The sequence below is a fragment of the Rhinatrema bivittatum genome, chromosome 5 (genome assembly GCF_901001135.1).
Source record: "Rhinatrema bivittatum chromosome 5, aRhiBiv1.1, whole genome shotgun sequence".
Classification (NCBI taxonomy): domain Eukaryota; kingdom Metazoa; phylum Chordata; class Amphibia; order Gymnophiona; family Rhinatrematidae; genus Rhinatrema; species Rhinatrema bivittatum.
Window position 1 is genome coordinate 272,024,746 of NC_042619.1, and position 21,260 is coordinate 272,046,005.

The window sequence follows — 21,260 nt, forward strand, 5'->3', positions numbered from 1 at the left end:
TCTTTGGCATGTGTGAGGTCTCAGAACCCTAGGAGCTAACTTATTGATGCTACTCCATGTAGTTCTGAAAATCACAGAAATGGGAAGTGGATTGCTGAGTCTGGGAGTCCCAGAATTTTCTCTTCTCTTACAGTGCCCATCCCTTCTGAGAGGAAAGAGTTTGAGGGCTTTAGGGAAAGAAATGCTACCGATAAATAGCTCAGCAGTCTCTGTACTGTGCTCCTCTTTATTTGCCAGTGCCACCTACCCAGAAACAGCTCTGAGCAGTGTTCAGATTATTTAAAATAAACAATAAAACCAGTTTTATCAACATGCTTCAAAATAACTGATACCAATGCAGACGTTTGGTTAACAGACAGACAGACAGAACAGTATTGTCTTCCTACAGTAAGAAATAAATACAGAAAAGAAAATCAATTACATATAAATCCATAAATAAAATCATCGTATTCAAACTGCAGCACTTAGTCTAGAGCAAAGTTTGGCTCCTTCTGTGACCTACGTCATTTGATTCCAGCTCTCCGAAGAATGATGGAAAGATCGGGTTGGAAGTGGTCATCTGTTCACCCGCTCCCCTGCCCTCATGGTAACCAGACCATTCCCAGACATGTCTTTGTCTAATCTGCTCCAGCCAACCAACCCCCACCCCAATTTTTTCCACTGCTTGACCACTCTCCCCAGGAAGCACTTTCTAACGCTGAACTGAAATCTTCCCTGCTGTAATTAGCCCATTACTGCTTGTCCTGTCCTCAGTGAAGACAGAGAATGAATGAACCTCGTCCTCTTTATACCTCCCCTCGGTCACCTGCTTGGTGCTGCTCTCTCTCCTCTCAGGAGGCTGAAACAGAACCATGAAACTCCTATCTAATTATTACAGATCCAGTTTCCCCTTGGGAAAACATTTGCTCTTTTAATTTTCTGTGTATCATCACTCTCTCACACATATAAACACACATATATATATATATATAGCATAATGTGCACAGATACTTATCAAGGCTTTGCTGACGCACTGAACGTAAAGCTAACCAATGCCGTTTGCCAGCGGCGAAGCGAGGAGCGGGGGGGGGGGGGGGTTACGGCGACGACTAATAATTGGAGAGGACCGGCGAAGCAGAGCGATGGAGGCGAGAATGCGGACCGCTTCCCTGGGCCGGGACTGCAAAGGAAAGGCAGAGCGCGCCGAGGAGCAGGAAGAGGGCGGGGCTTGGGAGGGGCCGCGGCGCCGCGCCGCTCCTGCCATAGTTGTTGAGGCACAGGCGGCTGATGACGCGCACCATCACCCGATCGGCCGGGCCCAGCGCCACGCGGTCGTCGTCCCAGAGCTGCAGTTTGTTTTCTGTCACGGTGGCGTTGAAGCAGCGGCGGACGAAAGCCTCTTCCGTGTCATTGAGAGCAGCCGCAGCCCTGGGGTTCCAGGGGAAGTAGACTGCGGTCGGGAAGTTGCTGTAGTTGCTCTGGTAGTAGGCGGCTTCCTCCACGTCAGTGAGGTTGAGATCCAGCCTCGCGCTCCCCGGGATGAATTCCCCGGGGCTATAGGACATGGGGCTCTTGGCGCCGGTGGGCCTGTACTTCCGGATCCGTTTGCTGCTGGCCGAACCTGTCCGTGCTCTGGCCAGGGCAGGGTGGCAGAATGCGGCTAACGTGAGAGCCAGCAGCCACCAAGCCAGCAGGCTTCTTCTCCCCATGGCGAAAAAAAAATCTAGAATAAAAAGATTACCCCCCAGTTAGTAAAACAAACGGAGGAAATGTGGAATCCATTATGAATATAAACATGAAAAATTCCCCTAAGACAGTTCTGCACGTTTATCTTGATTTTCACTGGCGATGTATGGCGGTAGAAACAGAAGTGTAAAAATGAGCTTTTGAGATCACATAAGGTCCCCTCTTTAGATGGGTGTAGCTTGCTTATTGCGGCGGTTACTTCCCCTACTACCCCTAACTTATCAAGCTTGATATTTCACTTGGATGCAGCTCCATCACTGCTCTCTACATTAATGGTGGGGGTGGAAGGGAAATAGAACCAAAGGTTACTAAGAGCCAAGAGAAACAGATAAGTATGAGAAAAAAATGTGTGAAGCTTGCTGGGCAGACTGGATGGGCCGTTTGGTCTTCTTCTGCCGTCATTTCTATGTTTCTTTGTTTCTATGTCATCCTTCTCTAAAGAGGGAGATGGAGGTAAAAACAGTATGTGAATTCAAGAAAGCGTGGGATAAATAAAGGTAAAGATGGCAATTTTAAGGGCTAGAAAAATTGGATGGATGGACAGTCTAGATGGGGCATATGGTCTTTTTCTGCTGTCATGTTTCTTTGTAATCCTGACTTCTCCCAGGACCAAGATGATTCCAAGACTTCAAGCCACACAAATCGCCTCCAAGTCAGGTGGAGCAGATAAACAAAAATTAGTCAAGCATTCTAAAAATGGACAGCCTTCATCTTGGTGTTATTGCACACAGATGGGCCGATACAGTAAAAGTCGCGGGAGAGCGGGCGAACGCCCACTCCCCTGTGCGCGCAATTCACTAAATCAATTTATTTAAATTAGGGCCCGCGGCAAAAAGAGGCGCTAGGGACACTAGTGCATCCCTAGCGCCTCTTTTTAGACAGGAGCGGTGGCTGTCAGCGGGTTTGACAGCGGACGCTCAATTTTGCCGGCGTCGGTTCTCGAGCCTGCTGACAGCCACGGGCTCGGAAATTGGACGCCGGCAAAATTGAGCGTCCGGTTTTCAAGCTGCGGGCCGATTTCAAATTTAACTTTTTGTAACTTTCGGGACCTCCGACTTAATATCACCTGGTGCCTGGAGAAATTAACTCCTACCTTTGGGTAGGTGCTAATTTCTTAAAGTAAAATGTGCGGCTTGGCTGCACATTTTACTTACTGAATCGCCCGGGAATACCTAATAGGGCCATCAACATGCATTTGCATGTTGCGGGGGCTATTAGGTTCGGGGGGGTTGGACGCGCGTTTTGGACGCGCTATTACCCCTTACTGAATAAGGGCTAAAGCTAGTGCGTCAAAAACGTGCGTCCAAATGCCGGCTAACAGTGCGCTCCGTTGGAGCGCACTGTACTGTATCGGCCTGAGAGTTAGGGCATCCCACAGCCCGATAGGAGAGCAGCTACCTTTTTTGTGTGTGTGAGTTACCCTCCAAAAACCACATCTGCAGCTGCCCCTTCAGGAGAGGTGATGATTGATTTTGTTTCCTTAGCATCAACTCTAGACATCCTACCACAAATCGGCCTTTAATAACCTGAACTGAACAGAAAGTCCAATAAAAATGAGTTTCTCGTGGGACATATAAAGGGCACTTTTCGGAGCCTTTCAGCAGGTGAACATGCTTACTGACCTAAAACGGCTTTCTGAAGATTGCCCAGACTCAGTGTGGGTACGTTTGCCTTCTGGGAGAAGTGCTCGGGCTTCATCACAACCATCCTCTCTCTGTGGGAAAAGGGCTCATGCATTCCTGGGGATGGGGAATTAAGACGCAAAGGGTCTATTCCTTTTATTCCCACCATCTTTGACTAACCCTTAGGCTTGTTACAGAAGAATCTTCTACTCCTGAATTGGGTGGATTGAGCCAAAAAAAAGAAAAATAAAGGTTTCACAAGGGGATGTCCATGTTGTTGGGTGGGAAAAGGGCAGTATTCTAAAATCCTTTATTCAGGTAAGTACGACATAGCCAGGCTAAAGGGTCAGAGCCTCTGGTTGCCTGCAGAAGAATTTTCAAGATTCTGCAGTAAGAGTTGGCACATTCTGTGGCAGATTTTTCAAAATTCTGCGGCAAATGTGTGGCAAATTTGCATAATTTTACAAATATTTACAATTTAAATCATGCATTTTTTTAAGATTATAAAAATAAAGTCATTTTCTGAAATTGCTGTGTCCAGTTAATTTGTAATGTTTGGAGATGGGGAGAAAGCAGAGTAAGGGATCTGGAAATAGGAAGAGAGGAAATCACAAAGGAAGGAAATGAAGGAGGCTTAGGCATGAGGCATAGAGAGAGAAGGGATGGAGGAGGACAGGGAGAAGGAGGAGAGGATGAGGAAAGGAGGGAGGGGAGAGAAGAGGGGTCAGGCGATGGGATGAGGAGGAAGGATCAGAGATGTGAAAATTTAGCAAAGGAGTATTGTGGTGGGGTGGAAAAGGAGGGAAGACTGGGATGAGGGTGGAGGAGAAGATTGGGATGGGGTGGAGAAGGAAGGAAATCATAGCCCCCCCGATCACATCTCCATCCCCTTCCTTTATCCCCCCTTCCAAAGCCCTTTTGATCACTCCTCCCTTTTTTGCTTCTTTCGCCCCATCACCTCACTCATCCTGGCACCCCCCCCCCCCAATTAACTCACAAACCCTGCTTCATTCCCTTCCCCCACAAATCTTTCACCCTGATTGTCTCCTGCCCCATCCCCTCTCCCTCTCCCCCCATAATCCCATTCCCTCTCTCCCTTCACCCCCCCTAATTTGATCCACTCCCCCCAATCCCCAATTCATTGTCTCTCCCTTCCCCACCCATGAACCCCAGTTAATTCACTCTCTCCCTTCACCCCATCCTCATTTCACTCTGCCCTCCCTCACCCCCATGTCCAGGCTCTATTCCTCTCTCCTCGATTCCCAGTAGGTTCACTATTCCCCCACCCACCGTGATCCCCAAGTCACTCCCATTTCTCCCACCTTCATCCCCGTATTACTCCATTTCTCCCCCTCCCCCTAAGATTGCTGAGTCACTGCCTCTGCACCCCCCAGATCCCCTCACTCACCTGCTCGTGAAGATAAAAAGGACGGGGAGACAGGCAGCCTTGCAGCACCTCTAGTGTCTCCTACTCTGCTGGGATCAAGGTTTGCCCTTTGAACCATGTGGTTCAAAGCGCAATGCTCAGGCTTGGCAGGGGAGGATGCGTTGCAAGGCTGCCTGTCTCCCCCTCCTGTTTTATCTTCATGGGCAGGTGAGTGAGGGGATCGGGGTGGGGTTGGGGAGCAGAAGGAAAAGCTGCGTCTCGCACTGCCAGCCATGATTCTCTTGTGCAGGAGAGGGGCGATGATCGGAGCGCCGTTCCAATGAATCTATTTAACTGTGCTGGGAGGAGGCATTCTCAGGGGCCTGTGTAAATCAGGGAAGGAAAGTAGTATGTGCAGTTTGCATTTTCAGTTCTTCACGTCTTATATTTTGTGCATGAGTACTGCAGAAGACAGGTTCCAGTTTTGCAGTGATACTAGGCACATACATTCACTTGGAAAAAGGACTTTACAGCAGTGCAGGCAATTTGAAAGGTGCCCTGTGCCTGGATAAGCACTTAATACCTTTCCTGACATAAGGGACTGAGTAGAGGAGCTTTAGCATTTAGAGGACAGGGTCCGGCAGACAGATCTCCTTAATCCCAGCTGAGACCCTGCTCTGCTGCTAACTCCTGTTCCCAGTATGTACAGGATCAGTACAGAGAAGTGGGTTGTGTATTCCTACCAGCAGGTGGAGTCAGAGAGCGAAAACTGTGGGCACTGCCACCTGCAGTCCCTCAGTATTTCTCTGACTCCAGCAGGGGGTAGAGGTGCACTCTTGCAGTCTTAGTTTAGAATTGTTTTCTTTTAGTTAGTTAGCCTTTCTTTTTTGTTCAGTCGTTTCCTGGGGTGTTAGGCACCTTTGTGGGCCATCCCCCAGTGGAAGCCGGGCCTCCGGGGGATTGGATATCCCTGGCAGGGTCTTGCCCGCCATAGCTCGGTGGACGACAACCAGGGGCTCCTGGTAACTCTCCACCGGTACTACTACAGCTGCTCCCTTGTCCCCTGCAAGAGCTTCTTTTGTTTTTAGTAAAGTTTGAATAAAAAAAAAAAAGTAAGATTCAGAAGTTACTTGCGGCTGAGCGTCTGTTTTTTGGCAGTGCTGAGGTAAGGAGCGGTGCAGGAGGGACCGGGCCCGTTGGGACCAACTTTGTGGGAGGCTGTCAGCATTTCCCTCAGCTCCTGGGGCTCCGGGCTGATTCGGAGGGAGGGGTAAGTTTACAAGTGGCCCATTTATTTTTAAGCTTGGCCCGCGGGTGGCCTAGTGTTTTGCCGGAGCCGAGCCGTCCTTTCAGTTTTCTTTACTGTGGTGCGGCTGCGCACATTTTTTTGCAAATTTGTTTCTTTTTGTCTCTGCCGGTCTGACATTTTCCCGCGCCGCAGCTGCGAGCAGCTTGTCATTTTTCACGGCCTTCCCTTTCTTCCGACCACAAGGCACTGCGCTTTTTCTCCTGGGACCACGTTTGTACTCGCAGGCCTACTGCGTGTGTGGGACACGCAGACAGGCATTAGATTAAGCATTTTTCTGCACGACATGTGCGCCGTGGATGGAGGGCGATTCGGGGCTTCCTGCCCCCCCCCCCCGTGGAGAAGGACTTTCTGACTCACAACGGGCATTGCTAGTGGAGGATTCTCCTCTGGTTTTAGCTCCGGTGGAAGAGGCCCTTATGGGGGGTGGTGAAGATGGATCTCCGGTCGACACCACCGGGGGGGGGGGGGGGGAGCTCTGGACGGATTTTCTCTGGAATTTATCCTCCTCATGCATCAGGCCTTCTTGGCATGAAAGTGCTCAGCAGTTAAGAGATCTGGGCCTCCAGGGGACAGTGCAGAGCCGCCTGAGAAGAGGGATAGGGGTGCGGGTCCTCATCAGCGGCCTATTGACTCTCATTCGACGGGGGATGATCCCTGGGGACCACAAACTCCGAGTCCTGGGTCAGGAGCGACCCCTGCCTTGGGGGCAGACTTAGAAACAGACACGGATCCACAGACGGATCCGGCTGATGTTGATACGGATCCAGATGACCCTTATGATACACCCGCTGAGGAAGATAACCCCAGCGTAGTCCGCCTATTCAAACGTGATGAGTTAAGACCCCTTATTCCTCAGGTTCTGGAAGTTCTAGGACTTAAGGTCTCCCAGGATGAATCTGACAATGAGGGAGTTAATCCAGTCCTCTACGGCATCAGAGGACCCACAACGTCCTTCCCTCTGCCTAAGAAAGTCCGCAAACTGGTGTCCCGGAAGTGGGACACTCCTGATTCAGGGCTGAAAGTGGGCAGAGCTATGTCAAAGCTATATCCCTTATCGACTGAGGTTTTAGACTTGCTGAAGATTCCAAAGGTAGATGTCGCGGTTTCTGCAGTCACTAAGAAGACCACTATCCCGGTGGCAGCTGCCCTAAAGGACATTCAGGACCAAAAACTGGAGATCCAACTAAAGAGGGCCTTTGAGGTTACCGCCTTGAGCCTTTGGGCGGCGATCTGCGCTAGCCTGATGCAGAGGGCTTGCCTGTGTTGGGTCCAGGAGTCTGCAGCCGGTGCAGGATGAGGGGGCGGCGGGGCACTACAGTCTGCCCGTATGGAGGCGGGCATCGCTTATGTTGCAGATGCCCTGTATGATCTGGTGAGGACTTCGGCGAGAAGTATGGTGTCCATGGTGTTGGCACGGCGACTCCTCTGGCTGAGGAATTGGATGGCGGATTTGTCCTCAAAGTCCCAGCTCCCTTTTAAAGGTAAGCTCCTGTTCAGGGAGGAACTGGATCAGCTGGTGAAGCTCCTCGCGGAATCCAAGGGAAATAAATTGCCGGAAGATAGGAGATCCTCTAAGAAAGTCTTCCCTCCTTGACCACAGTTTTGGGATGTTCGCTGCTATAGAACTAGCAGATATTCTGCACCAAATGCTTCCAAGCCTGCTCTGGGACGTCAACAGTCCTTTTGCGGGGGTCGCCGTTCCGGCCAAGACTCAGGACATCTTGGCACAGGAAGTAGTAAAACTCCCCAAACACCCATTCCATTATTGAAGCTGTCGGAGGCAGATTATCCAACTTTTACATGGAATGGCAAGGATTACCTCAGACTGTTGGGTCTTGGAGGTGATCAGAGACGGCTACGCGCTGGAGTTCTCGCGTCCGGTCCGGGAGATATTTGTGGAGTCCTGCGTGGTCTTGAGCAGCAAGCACGATGCGTTCTGGGTGACACTGCAACAACTTTTCAAACTCAACGCTATTGTCCTAGTTCCGGAGGCAAAGCAGGGCCGGGGCTGGTACCGGTGTACTTTGTGGTCCCCAAGAAGGAAGGCACGTTTCGCCCAATCCTCATCCTGCAACAGGTGAATCGTTGCCTTCGGGTTCCTCGCTTTTGAATGGAAACACTGCGGACAGTGATGGCTGCGGTGCGAAAAGGGGAGTTCCTGGCTTCCCTGGACCTCACAGAGGCGTATTTGCATATACCTATCCAACTGAGTCATCAGAGATTTCTGCGCTTCAAAGTCTTGGAACAGCACTTCCAGTTTCGAGCCCTTCCATTTGGTCTCGCAACAGCTCTGCGAATGTTCACCAAGGTGATGGTGGTAGTGGCGGCCTTCCTTCGAAAGGAGGGGATCTTGATCCACCCATACCCGGATGACTGGTTGATTCGCGCAAAGTCTCGGGAGGACTGCTAGAGATCAGTGCACATGGTGATATTCACTCTACGGTCACTCAGGTGGGTAATCAATGTGCAGAAGAGTCAATTGGAGCCCACTCAACAGCTGATTTACCTGGGAGCGTGATTCGATACCTTGCAAGGCAAGATATTTCTAGCGGCAGACCTCATAATGAAGTTACAAACTCAGATCCATTCTCTCCTTCGGAGGAGCAGTCCCACGATGTGGCACCATGTTCAAGTCCTGGGTTCCATGGCGTCCACTTTGGACTTGGTCCCTTGGGCGTTTGCTCACTTATGACCCTTACAATGTGCGCTTTTGTCTCGGTGGAGTCCGGTGTCGGAGCAATTCCATCTCCCAATGCCTCTGCTCCTAGAGTCCAGAGTCAGTCTGTCGTGGTGGCTCTTGTGCGAAAATCTGGAACGGGGAGTGGATTTGGACCCTCCGAATTGTCTGATAATCTCAACCGATGCCAGGCTCTCCGGTTGGGGAGCAGTGTGTGCAGACAAATCCGCCCAAGGGCTCTGGACAGCGACGGAAGGCTCCTGATCCATAAATCGCCTCGAGACAAGAGCGGTACGTCTGGATCTGCAGGCCTTTCTTCCCTGGATTCAGGGAAGGATGGTGCACATATTCTCCGACAATGCGACAACGGTAGCATACATCAATCGACAGGGCGGGACTCGAAGCCCCGCGGTGGTGCTAGAGGCCCGTCTACTGTTTGCTAGGCAGAACGACATCTAGGAGGCATTGCGGCATCTCATGTCGCGGGAGTGGAGAACGTGCAGGCAGACTATCTCAGCAGACAGCAACTGGATCCAGGAGAGTGAGAGTTGTCTCTCAAAGCATGGAATCTCATTTGTGCCAGATGGGGAGCTCCTCAACTGGATCTGATGGCTACACAGGCGAATGCGAAAACCGGGCACTTCTTCAGCCGTCGCCGAGAGCAGAGCTCAGTGGGCATCGACGCGCTCGTGTGTCCCTGGCTCATGGGAATTCTCCTGTATGCCTTTCCACCCTGGCCCCTTATAGGTCGACTTCTCTGTCGCATAGAACTCCACCCGGGACGTGTGGTTCTGGTGGCGCCGGAGTGGCCATGCCGTCCGTGGTTCACGGATCTGGTGCACCTGACTCTAGAAGGCCTGCTACAGCTGGCCCATCTGTCACATCTGCTCCATCAAGGGCCCATATTTTCAGATCGGGAGGATCGCTTCTCTCTCGCGGCTTGGCTTTTGAGAGGCGACGTTTACGCTTGAGGGGTTATTCCAAACAGGTCATTTCCACCCTTCTGCAGGCGAGATGTCCGGCCACCTCTATGGCCTATGTGAGAGTCTGGAAGCTTTTTGAGACATGGTGTCATCAGCGTTCTTGCGATCCTTTGACAGCCAAGGTCCCTCGGGTGCTTGATTTTCTGCAACAGGGTCTAGCTTCCCTTCATGTACAAGTTGCAGCTTTGGGTGCCTTGAGGGGAACGTTCAATGGCTGTTCACTGGCAGCGCATCCGGATATTGCTCGGTTTCTTAAGGGGGGTCAAACACGCCCACCAGTCCGTGAGGTGTGTCCCGATTGGAGTTTGAATCTCGTCCTGCGAAAGCTGTGTGCCGCCCCATTCAAGCCTATTCGCAGGGTGTCCCTGAAAGATCTGACGTTGAAAACGGTGTTTTTGGTGGCCATATGTTCAGCGCGTCAGATCTCTGAATTACAGGTGTTGTCGTGTCAGGATCCCTTTCTGCGGATTTCCGATGATCGGGTGTCCTTGCGCACGGTGCTGTCTTTCGTCCCTAAGGTGGTTTCGGCATTCCACATGAATCAGACTGAGGAGCTTCCGGGGTTTCCTCATTGGTCCCGAGAATCTTCTCAGAGCAGAGACCTTCATCTGTTGGACTTGCGGTGCGCCTTATTGTGTTATCTGGAAGTTACCAATGACTTCCGACGTTCTGATCATTTGTTTGTTCTTTTTGGTGGTCCAAAGAAGGGGGACAAAGCCTCCAAGGCGACCATATCTCGGTAGATGAAAGAAGCCATTTGCTCGGTGTCCAGTGCCTTCGGGTCTCAGAGCTCATTCGACTAGGGTCCAAGCTACTTCCTGGGCAGAGTGTCAATTACTGTCGTCTCAGGAAATCTGTAGAGCGGCTGTGTGGTCTTCACTGCACACTTTCACTAAACATTACCGATAGGAATTTAAAGCTAATGATGACTCGTCCTTCGGTGAGAGTGTTCTGCGTGCGGGTCTTTCGGGTTCCTGCCCAGGGTAGGTTGGCTTGGGTACATCCCACTTCTCTGGACTGATCCTGTACGTACTGGGAAAAGAAAATTGGTTCTTACCTGCTAATTTTCGTTCCAGTAGTACTAAGGATCAGTCCAGAGGCCCACCCCTTTCTTCAGATACCGAAAGACTGTCTTGCTCAGAAACTGGTTATAATTTTTCATGAAGCTCCTTTCTGCAGATATGATTGATAGAGCGCTGTTTAGCAGTTGATTCGGTTTGATTGTTCCAGGGGCGTAGGGGTTGGCCGTGTTTTTGGTTGGCTACTACCCTTCGTTCTTTAGTTCTGTTAGCTTGGGCTTGGGTACAGGACAATACTGAGGGACTGCAGGTGGCACTCTCGAATATTTTGGTAGTGCCCAAAGTTTTTGCTCTCTGACTCCATCTGCTGGTAGGGATACACAACCCACTTCTCTGGACTGATCCTTAGTACTACTGGAAAGAAAATTAGCAGGTAAGAACCAATTTTCTTATATGACTTTATCTTCCTCTACCCTACATTCACCACATTTGACTGGGTAACATAACTGCCATCATTCTCTTTCTCTCCTCTTCTCTTGAAAAGCTGCCATGTGCAGCCCAAACATAAGAACATGCCATATTGGGTCAGACCAAGGGTCCTTCAAGCCCAGCATCCTGTTTCCAACAGTGGCCAATCCAGGTCACAAGTACCTGACAGGATCCCAAGGGGTAGATAGATTCCAAGCTGCTTATCCCAAGAATAAGCAGTGAATTTCTGCAATTCTACCTTAATTGTTAATGGACTGTTCCTCCAGGAACTTGTCCAAACCTATTTTAATCACAGCGCCTGCAGAAGGGTGGAAATGACCTGTTTGGAATAACCCCTCAAGCGTAAACGTCGCCTCTCAAAAGCCAAGCCGCGAGAGAGAAGCGATCCTCCCGATCCGAAAATATGGGCCCTTGATGGAGCAGATGTGACAGATGGGCCAGCTGTAGCAGGCCTTCTAGAGTCAGGTGCACCAGATCTGTGAACCACGGACGGCATGGCCACTCCGGCGCCACCAGAACCACACGTCCCGGGTGGAGCTCTATGCGACAGAGAAGTCGACCTACGAGGGGCCAGGGTGGAAAGGCATACAGGAGAATTCCCATGAGCCAGGGACACACGAGCGCGTCGATGCCCACTGAGCTCTGCTCTCGGCGACGGCTGAAGAAGTGCCCGGTTTTCGCATTCGCCTGCGTAGCCATCAGATCCAGTTGAGGAGCTCCCCATCTGGCACAAATGAGATTCCATGCTTTGAGAGACAACTCTCACTCTCCTGGATCCAGTTGCTGTCTGCTGAGATAATCTGCCTGCACGTTCTCCACTCCCGCGACATGAGATGCCGCAATGCCTCCTAGATGTCGTTCTGCCTAGCAAACAGTAGACGGGCCTCTAGCACCACCGCGGGGCTTCGAGTCCCACCCTGTCGATTGATGTATGCTACCGTTGTCGCATTGTCGGAGAATATGTGCACCATCCTTCCCTGAATCCAGGGAAGAAAGGCCTGCAGATCCAGACATACCGCTCTTGTCTCGAGGCGATTTATGGATCAGGAGCCTTCCGTCGCTGTCCAGAGCCCTTGGGCGGATTTGTCTGCACACACTGCTCCCCCAACCGGAGAGCCTGGCATCGGTTGAGATTATCAGACAATTCGGAGGGTCCCAAATCCACTCCCCGTTCCAGATTTTCGCACAAGAGCCACCACGACAGACTGACTCTGGACTCTAGGAGCAGAGGCATTGGGAGATGGAATTGCTCCGACACCGGACTCCACCGAGACAAAAGCGCACATTGTAAGGGTCATAAGTGAGCAAACGCCCAAGGGACCAAGTCCAAAGTGGACGCCATGGAACCCAGGACTTGAACATGGTGCCACATCGTGGGACTGCTCCTCCGAAGGAGAGAATGGATCTGAGTTTGTAACTTCATTATGAGGTCTGCCGCTAGAAATATCTTGCCTTGCAAGGTATTGAATCACGCTCCCAGGTAAATCAGCTGTTGAGTGGGCTCCAATTGACTCTTCTGCACATTGATTACCCACCTGAGTGACCGTAGAGTGAATATCACCATGTGCACTGATCTCTAGCAGTCCTCCCGAGACTTTGCGCGAATCAACCAGTCATCCGGGTATGGGTGGATCAAGATCCCCTCCTTTCGAAGGAAGGCCGCCACTACCACCATCACCTTGGTGAACATTCGCAGAGCTGTTGCGAGACCAAATGGAAGGGCTCGAAACTGGAAGTGCTGTTCCAAGACTTTGAAGCGCAGAAATCTCTGATGACTCAGTTGGATAGGTATATGCAAATAGCTTTCACTGCATCCTCTGGCAACAAATTTCAGAGGTTAATTATGCATTAAGTAAAAAAATATTTTCTCGTATTAGTTTTAAATTTATTATCCTAGTATCTTCATTGTATGTCCCCTGGTCTTTGTATTTTTCGAAAGAGTAACCAACAGATTAACGTTTACTCATTCCATTCCATTCATTATTTTATACACCTCTATCATATCTCCCCTCAGCCTTCTCTTCTCCAAGCTGAAAAGTCCTAACCTCTTTAGCCTTTCTTCATAGGGGAATTGCTCCATCCCCTTTATCAACTTGGTCGCCCTTCTCTGTACCTTTTCTAATTCTGCTATATCTTTTTTGATGCCAGAACTGCACACAGTACTCAAGATGAAGTCACACCTTGGAAAAATAACAGGCATTATGATATTCTCTGTTTTATTCTCCATTCCTTTCCTAATAATCCCTAGCATTCTATTTGCATTCTTGGCTGCTGCTGCACACTGAGCAGAAGATTTCAACGTATTTTCAACAATGACACCTAGGTCCTTTTCTTGAGTAGTGACTCCTAATGCGGAACCTTGCATTGTGTAGTCATAATTTGGGTTACTCTTCCCTAACTGCATGACTTTGCAATTGTCCACATTAAATTTCATTTGCCATTTGCATGTCCAGTCTCTCAGTTTTGTAATGTCCTCTTGCAATTTCTCACAATCCTCTTGCGATTTAACAACTTTGAATAATTTTGTGTCTTCAGCAAATTTGACCTCCTCACTTGTTGTTCCCATTTCCAGGTTGTTTATGAATATATTAAAAAACATTGTCCAAGAACGGATCCCCAGGGCTCCACTATTCATCTTTCTCCATTGGGAAAATTGACCATTTAACCCTACTCTCTGTTTTCTAACTTTTAACCAATTGGCAATCCACATAGGTCACTGCCCCCTATCCCATGGCTTTTTAATTTCCTAAGAAGTCTCTTGTGAGGGTCTTTGTCAAATGCTTTCTGGAAATCTAGATACACTTAGGGGTAGATTTTAAAAGGAGTGCACGCGCACATGGACGCATCGATTTTATAACATGTGCATGCCGGCACGAGCATGCGCGCTGGATTTTAAAATCCACGCATGCATGTGTGGGCAGCGCATGCAGCGGGGTGAATTTTAGAAAATTACACACGGCGATGCAATCGGGCCTCCCTCAGTTCCCTCCCAGTCCACACCAGTTAAGGAGTGGACTGGGAGGGAACTTCCCTACCCCCCTACATAACCTTCTTCCCTTTCCCCTCTCCACCCCAACCCCTGACCCCTACCTGAACATTTTTTATGTTTCTACTTACTGCTCCTGCTGAGCATGAATAGTTTCCATGTGCCGGCCGGCTGCCGGAATGTGCTTCCCCGGGACAGCAGCTAATGGCTGCTGTCCCAGCCGGCCTCTGTCCTGCCCCTTCCCATCCATACCCCACCCCCGATCCACCTCTTTTTCAGGGCCCGGCACTTGTGTGCATATCAGGACTTACACGTGTGGCTGGGCCCTTCTGAAAATGTGCGCGGTGCGCGCAGAGCCTGACCACACACATAAGTCCCAATTTCTATGCGTGCAGTTGTTTGAAAATGTGCCCTTTAATCAACTGGCTCACCTTTAGCCACATGTTTATGTCCTCAAAAAAATACAGCAAATTTGTGAGACAAGATCTTCCCTTGACTAAATCCATGTTGGCTTTGCCCCTTTAAACTATGCTTATTTATAAGTTCAGCAATTTTGTTCTTTATGATAGACTCTACCATTTTTTCCTGACACAGAAGTCAGACTCACTGGTCTGTAGTTTCCTGGATCACCCTTGATCCCTTTTTTAAAGTTGGCATTACACTGGCAACCCTCCAAATTTCCAATAGCAGGTCTTCAATTTCATTTCTCAGTTCTTTCAGCCTTCTAGGATGTATATCGTCTAGTCCAGGTGATTTGCTACTCTTTAGTCTGTCAATTTGCCCTAGTATATATTCCAGGCTTACTGAGATTTGTTTCTGTTCTTCTGAATCATCACCTTTGAATGTCATTTCTGGCATGGGTATATCTCTTACATCTTCCTCAGTGAATACCAAAGCAAAGAATTCATTTACTCTCTCTGCTATGTCTTTGTCATCCCTAAGTACTCCTTTTACCCCATGATCATCTAATGATCCAACTGATCCCTTCCTGTGGAAATGCAGCTTGAATATTTCATGAAGCTGAGGAATTTTGTGTCCTTTAAAGGTCTCAGTGCATGAAGATCTGCTCAGGCACATATCTAACCTATCTTTGAGTGACAGCAGCCAGGGGCCGAAGAATACCTTCTGGTTGAGAGGGAGGTCAAGCCAACCAAGATCTGTCTCTACCCCACGCCCTTCTCTGACTCCTTGCCCCCATATCCCCTCTCTCTTTTTCCCTGCCTCCATGACCCCTTCTCTCCCCAGTTCCTCCCTGTCTATCCTCCTGCCCTCTACCCATCTCTCCCCCTGATCCATACACTCCTCCTGTTCCCACCCCACCCTTCTTTCTCTTCCCCTGCCCCCACATTCACCCCCTCTCACCCTCTTCCTTTCCCATCTCCCCAACCTAGGCTCTGAGTTTTACCAGCAGCAACTATAAAACCCCATCCCCTCAAATCAGCCCTCCCCTAAGTCTGGCATACCCTCTTCTCCAGCACAAGTAAGAAAGTGGTGATATCTCATTCCCATCCTCCTCTTCTGCCTCTTGGCCCGATGGCTGCTTTGAACTGTGTGGCAGCAGAGTGTCCCATGTGGTTAAAACTGCAGTTAGGCAAGGGCAAAAGAGAGAGGACACAGCCCAACACACCTGCCGCTGATCGATGCAGCATGGGGGAGGAAGTTGAAAAGCCTAGGACAGCTGGACAGCTGCTGCCTACCCAACTTGGCCCCAGGTCTCCCCCAGAAAATCCAAGGGAAGGCCCAGATTTTACAACCCTTCCCACAGCACTGATGAGCTGCCCTGCTTGAAGTTGGCTGAACCATAGCCCCTGTGGCCCACCCTGTTCCAGTGCCTATGATGGAGGCAATCTGGCTTGCCTGCCTGAAACAGCAAGGACAGAGAAAGAGGAAGCAGGCAGAATGGATACAGTACAGGACAGAGCTTCCCAAACTGTGGGTTGGGACCCCAAATGGGGTCACAAAACCTTCAGCTGGAGTCACAGGTGCCACTCCAAATGCCCAAAGCACTTCAGTCTTAGTAGAAGGCAGGGTAGAGCCTATGAGCCAGCAGGTACTCATAGGCCCTGTGGTTGCCCTGCCCTGGCTTGCATGACTTTCTGTGGTAAGAAGAAGTCCTGTGTAAGGAGGAATCAAGGCTGTTGCAGGGCTTGTGAACTTGCACTGGCTCCCAAGCCCTGCACTGACCTTCATTACTAAAGCTGCTGCCACTTGCAGATCACCAGCGAGGTTGGGAGCAGCCATGAAAAGAGGGGAGAGGAGAACTGAATGGTTATGGGCCAGTGGAGATTGACCCTGGCCAAGGGAATGTTTGGAGAAGGGGCTGTTTGAAGGGAGGGATCAGATGAAGCAGAAGTCTGAGCATTGGATCAGCCGCAGAAGGATTGATTGAGGAGGGTGAGAGAGGGGGAATAAAAGCAGATCGACTCGGGGATGTGAGAGGCAATTAGATTGTGAACCCCTCTGGGGATAGGAAAAGAACCACAATACCTGAATGTAATCTGCTTTGAAGCGCTGAAAAGCGGAATATAAAATAAATAGAAATACATAGGTGAGGAAGATGTGAGAGAAGGGGTGGGAGACTAGAAGGTGAAAGAGAAGGGATGGGGTGAGAGGGAGGCATGACAGAGGATCCGTTTGGGATTATAAAATGGCCTTGGGAATTAGAGAAGATCTGGTCAGTTGAAAGAAGTGAGAGAGGGAGTGGACTGGGGAGGTGAGAGAAGCTGGGGGATGTAAGAAGGGATGAGCTGGAGGGGCAGAGGTTGAGCAAGGAAGTCCTCTGGAGGAGGTGGAGGTTGAGAGAGAAGATTGACTACAGAGGGTAGACGTTGAGAGAGGAGATGAGCTGGACTGTGGGGAGGGAGATGTTGGAGGGGGAGCACATCCCTGCTAATTTGTTTCGGTCATCCTCTGGGGTCCTGTGAATTTTCAAGTGTTAAAATGGGATCACATTGGTTAAAAGTTTGAGAAGCCCTGACATAGGAGTTCCTGAGCTGAAAGGGCTTTGTGACTCTCTACAAGCTTAGAAAACAGCAAGGTAGGCAATCAAACAATGCCGTGAGGATAACAACAAAGAATAGATGCCCAAGGGTCTTTTTCCAAATCTTTAATTGGTGGAGACGTATGTGATTAGTTAAAAATGCCCGACTCGCGCCGAGTTTCGTCACATTCCAGTGGCTGCCTTAGGGGCTATGAGTAAACATAAATATGAATATAATAAATCATAAATACATTAAAAATCATAAAATGAATCGAAACATAAATCAATAAAACAAAAACATTTTAAACAAATAGTCAATAAAATTAAAATATTGATATAAAAAACAATAAAAGAACCTCACATAAAAAATAAATAAATAATTAGAATTTGTTTTGGTCATCCTCTGGGGTCATGTGAGTTTTCAAGTGTTAAAATGGGATCACATTGGTTAAAAGTTTGAGAAGCCCTGACATAGGAGTTCCTGAGCTGAAAGGACTTTGTGACTCTCTACAAGCTTGAACAGAAGATAGGTGTGCTGCCTGGTTAAGAAAAGTCCAATGGATTTGCAGTACAATGGGGGTGGTCCCTTGGCCCTTCTGCTAAGATCAAGTGTAGTGAGCAACCTGCACCGTCTCTGCGCCCTGAGCTGAAGGTGGTCCTTTCGTGGTGCTTCGGCTGAGAAAGAGAACCTGTGAGATGGGGCAGGGGAATTAATGCTTTGTCCCCTGACCCCACTGGGGCGATGATGAAAGCTGGAGAAAGAAGCCTTCTGATAAAGAAAGGCGTGCGCCCCAAGAATGAGAAGAATAGAAGGAGCCCTTGGAGACAATCTCTCCCCAAACTAGATTAGGCACTCTTCTGTCTGAAATCCTTGGTGTCTGGAGTTAGACTTTTCTTGAAAGCAAAACCACAGTCTCCAAAGGGTTAAAACACGGGAGAAAATTCCCTTTATGTTCTGGCCACCGAAAATCCTGGGTTGGATTATCTGTGCCTGGAGAAAAGAGGGAAAGGTTGGGGACAATCTAGCTACATGCAGGTCATATTCTTCAGTTATACCCGGCTGCATGTGACAAAACGGTCGCCTCCCCCTCCCCTCCCAGGGAAAATCCTTTCCCCGACCAAAAAGCAATGCTTAGTTAGTTTAATAAACCTTGAGATGAAGAGTAAGGGCTTCTCGAGGGGGGTTCAGCATTCTGGCAGAAGTCTTTCATAAAGCAGGCGAAAGTGCAGACGACTATCGGTAACCGGCTGGGTCCTCCTGCCAGCAAACCGCATTCCTCCTCGCAGGTTGCCCTACCCTTTCCTGGACCAGCATAAGGGTTTATCCGAAGACGATGAACCTGCCAGACCACATGGCTTCCCAACTGAAGGATTACTCCTACGCATACCTGGGAACTTTTGAGTTGTGGTCGCCCTGAGATTGCTGTTGATTAGCAAATGGAGGGAGGGAGGGGGTAAGCAGTGGAATAATATATGTATCAACTTTCTCTCTCTTCCACCCACCACCATCACCCGTCCCCCCTCCAGAGATGATCCCACCATAATTCCCCTTCCTCTTCCCCCTCGCTCTTTGCTCCCTCCCCCTAGAAGCCTGTGCCTCCATGACTTATGCATCCTCACTCTATTCCCAAGTCCTGGAATCGCAGCTGCAGACTGAGTTGTGTGTGTGTGTGTGTTGCAGCGCTTCTCCAGTTTCTCCCCACACGCTGCTTGCAGTGTCTGCTCCAGGCTCGCTCTCCTCTGCAGGCTTACTGAGGAAGGGGAGCGGCTGAGCTGTGTACAGAGAGGCCCTGAGATTTCTAGAGTTTCCCCTGAGACCCTGCAGTGGATGCAAATTCCCCGAGTCTCCGGGTGAAATCCTGAGAGTTCCCAGGTTTGCCTCTCTAGTGCTGCCCGAGGAGCGCTATATGATTCTGGTCACCTTTGGATACATCAAAAGGTCTCACAGCCTGCAGATGCCGCTACATAAAGCTGGCAAAAGTGATAACATTCAGAAGTAGTTATTTAAAAATAGCTGTCACCCTTGAGGCACTTAATACATTCCTTGTATCCTGGAGTCGTTCCCAGCCTACCGCTTTGAGAGTTTTAATCTGTTTAGTGGCTCCGATAATAACCATTTTCCCTGTTACTTCTGACGCCTCCCGGAGTACTGCTCGTCACCTGGCCTTGTTGCTGCAGGCAGGGTGCTGAGAAGTCCGGGTCTCTCCTTTCTCCCTTGTGCACTGGCTTGCATTTCAGCGGGACGGAAATTAAACGGATAAACTACAGCTCGACATGGTTACCCTGGGGTGGGGGACTGAGCGGAGGGTGTATGGACCTGCAGATTACTTTACACCCCCCCCCCCCCCCCCCCCCATCTCTAGCTCTCTCTGGCGTAAGAGCAAACATTGGGATACTTGTTCAGAATGAACTTCGGATCACTTTGTAAAAAAAAAAAAAAAAAGTGGTTGGAGAAATCTTCCTAAAGCATCTGTAAGCTCGTGTTTTAAAAATGTTTGAATGCATTGCCTTTTCTAAACCCCGATCTCTGTAAGAAGCAACCGTTTTTCAATAAGCAAGACGTACTTGATTTATATTAAACCGCTTTGCTATTTACACGTCTAAGCCTCCTGCTCCAGGCTCCTCTTACTCTTTCGGATCATGCTAGCCAGGTCGTAACGCAGCTCTTACCTCTTAGCCTGCAGCCGTCTTGTCTTGTGTGGAGGATCCAGGTCGCCTTTGCAGCATCTTCAGGAGGAGGGGTGGATTCAGGACCAAATAAGGCGCACTCTTTGTCTCCAGCAGTGAGTTCTGCCTCCGAGGCTCTCTCCCCACCCATAAGAGCGGAAACTGAGCATGGCTGCCAGTCACATTCAGTCTATTTGCTCGCCTACTGCTTGGACTGAGGGGTCTGGGATGCTAAAAGGGAAATCTGCCAACTGATCCAGATTCTGGACGGGGAGGGACCCTTTCTCAAACCCCGGTGGGGAACTTGCTCTTGCCAAGGCTCTACCCTCCCCCCCAACCTCCAGTCCTTGTGGTCATCATTACACTTGGGTTTTCAGGATATCCCTAATGAATATTCCTGAGATTGATTTGCAGGCACAATGCTTCAGCTGCATGCAGCTGGATCTCATGCAGATTTCTTATGAATACACTGAAAATCTGAGCAGATCCTGTCCCCAAGGACAGGAGTTCTCCTACCCCTGCCCTCCCCATTCTGAACTACTGTTCCCACCCTCGCCACCCCCATCTGCTCTCTCTTTGCCACCTGTCTTTTGGCCCTGTCCACCAATCCCACTGATCCTCTCCATATCTCCTTCTGTCTTCCCTTGGCTTTAATCCCACCTCATCCCCCTGCCTATATTGCTCCATTTCCCCCTCCTCATATCTTCTGTTGCTCTGTCTCCTTGCTCCCTGCTCTATCTTCTTGCTTCCCTCTCCCCCATTGTCACCTCTCATCCTTCCATCACTCCCTCCTATTAAGATTGTGCAGGCCAAAAACTTGTTTTGTTTTGGGGGTTTTACCAGCCGAATTTAATTTGCCCAGGGTTTTTGTTTTTTTTGTCATTTCGGTAAATAGTGCACCCACACACACTATTCAGAGGTACTGCACTCTGCAACCAGTGCCTGCCATTTCCTGAAATTAAAAGGAATCTGACTTTTTTGACAAGATTTTTTATTTCATTTGCACTGTGCCACCAGGGTACCATGAGAAGAGCATGAGATCTACAGGTACTGAAGGACTCCAACTGTTCTCTTCTCAGAAGAATTAAAGAGAACATTTGCTGCTGGCAGCCAGCATAGAGGGGAGGCAGAAGTGATGGAAGAGGGTGAAAAAAAAATGATGACTGACGATGTTGACCAGTACTGTAGATCAAGTGGGGATGAATGGGGGAGACAGACAGGACAGAATTTGGATGTAGCATGGGGAAAGGAGAAGGAGATTGGGTCTGATGGCAGGGTTGGAGTCCAGCGCTGAACCACTGGGAAATTTCCCAGTGTCCTGGACTAGGAGTCCAACCCTGAAACTAGAGGAAGATCTCAGGTTAGTCCTAGATTTTTGATAAACTGCCCCAACTATCATCTAACACATTTTGTACCTGAAGCTCTGATTTCAAATGG

The 21,260-nt window shown here is 49.5% G+C and overlaps 1 protein-coding gene across 1 annotated transcript; it reads right to left on the reverse strand.

The window, feature by feature from the left end:
- Positions 1 to 206: 206 nt before the first annotated feature.
- On the reverse strand, positions 207 to 20,000 carry LOC115092759 (prion-like protein doppel). Its single transcript, XM_029604062.1, has 2 exons — positions 19,827 to 20,000; positions 207 to 1,702 (listed from the first exon to the last, which is right to left on the reverse strand). The coding sequence occupies exons 1-2, from the start codon at positions 19,972 to 19,974 to the stop codon at positions 1,089 to 1,091; spliced, it is 762 nt and encodes a 253-aa protein (XP_029459922.1). The 5' UTR covers positions 19,975 to 20,000; the 3' UTR covers positions 207 to 1,088.
- Between the last annotated feature and the right edge of the window lie 1,260 nt (positions 20,001 to 21,260).

Bases quoted from the DNA above. Each gene is read 5' to 3' on its own strand.
- LOC115092759 (XM_029604062.1), bottom strand. From the start codon at position 19,974: ATGGGTGGGGAGAGAGCCTCGGAGGCAGAACTCACTGCTGGAGACAAA. The intron at 1,703-19,826 runs GTAAGAGCTGCG...TTTTTATTCTAG, and splicing joins AGACGGCTGCAGGCTAAGAG to ATTTTTTTTTCGCCATGGGG.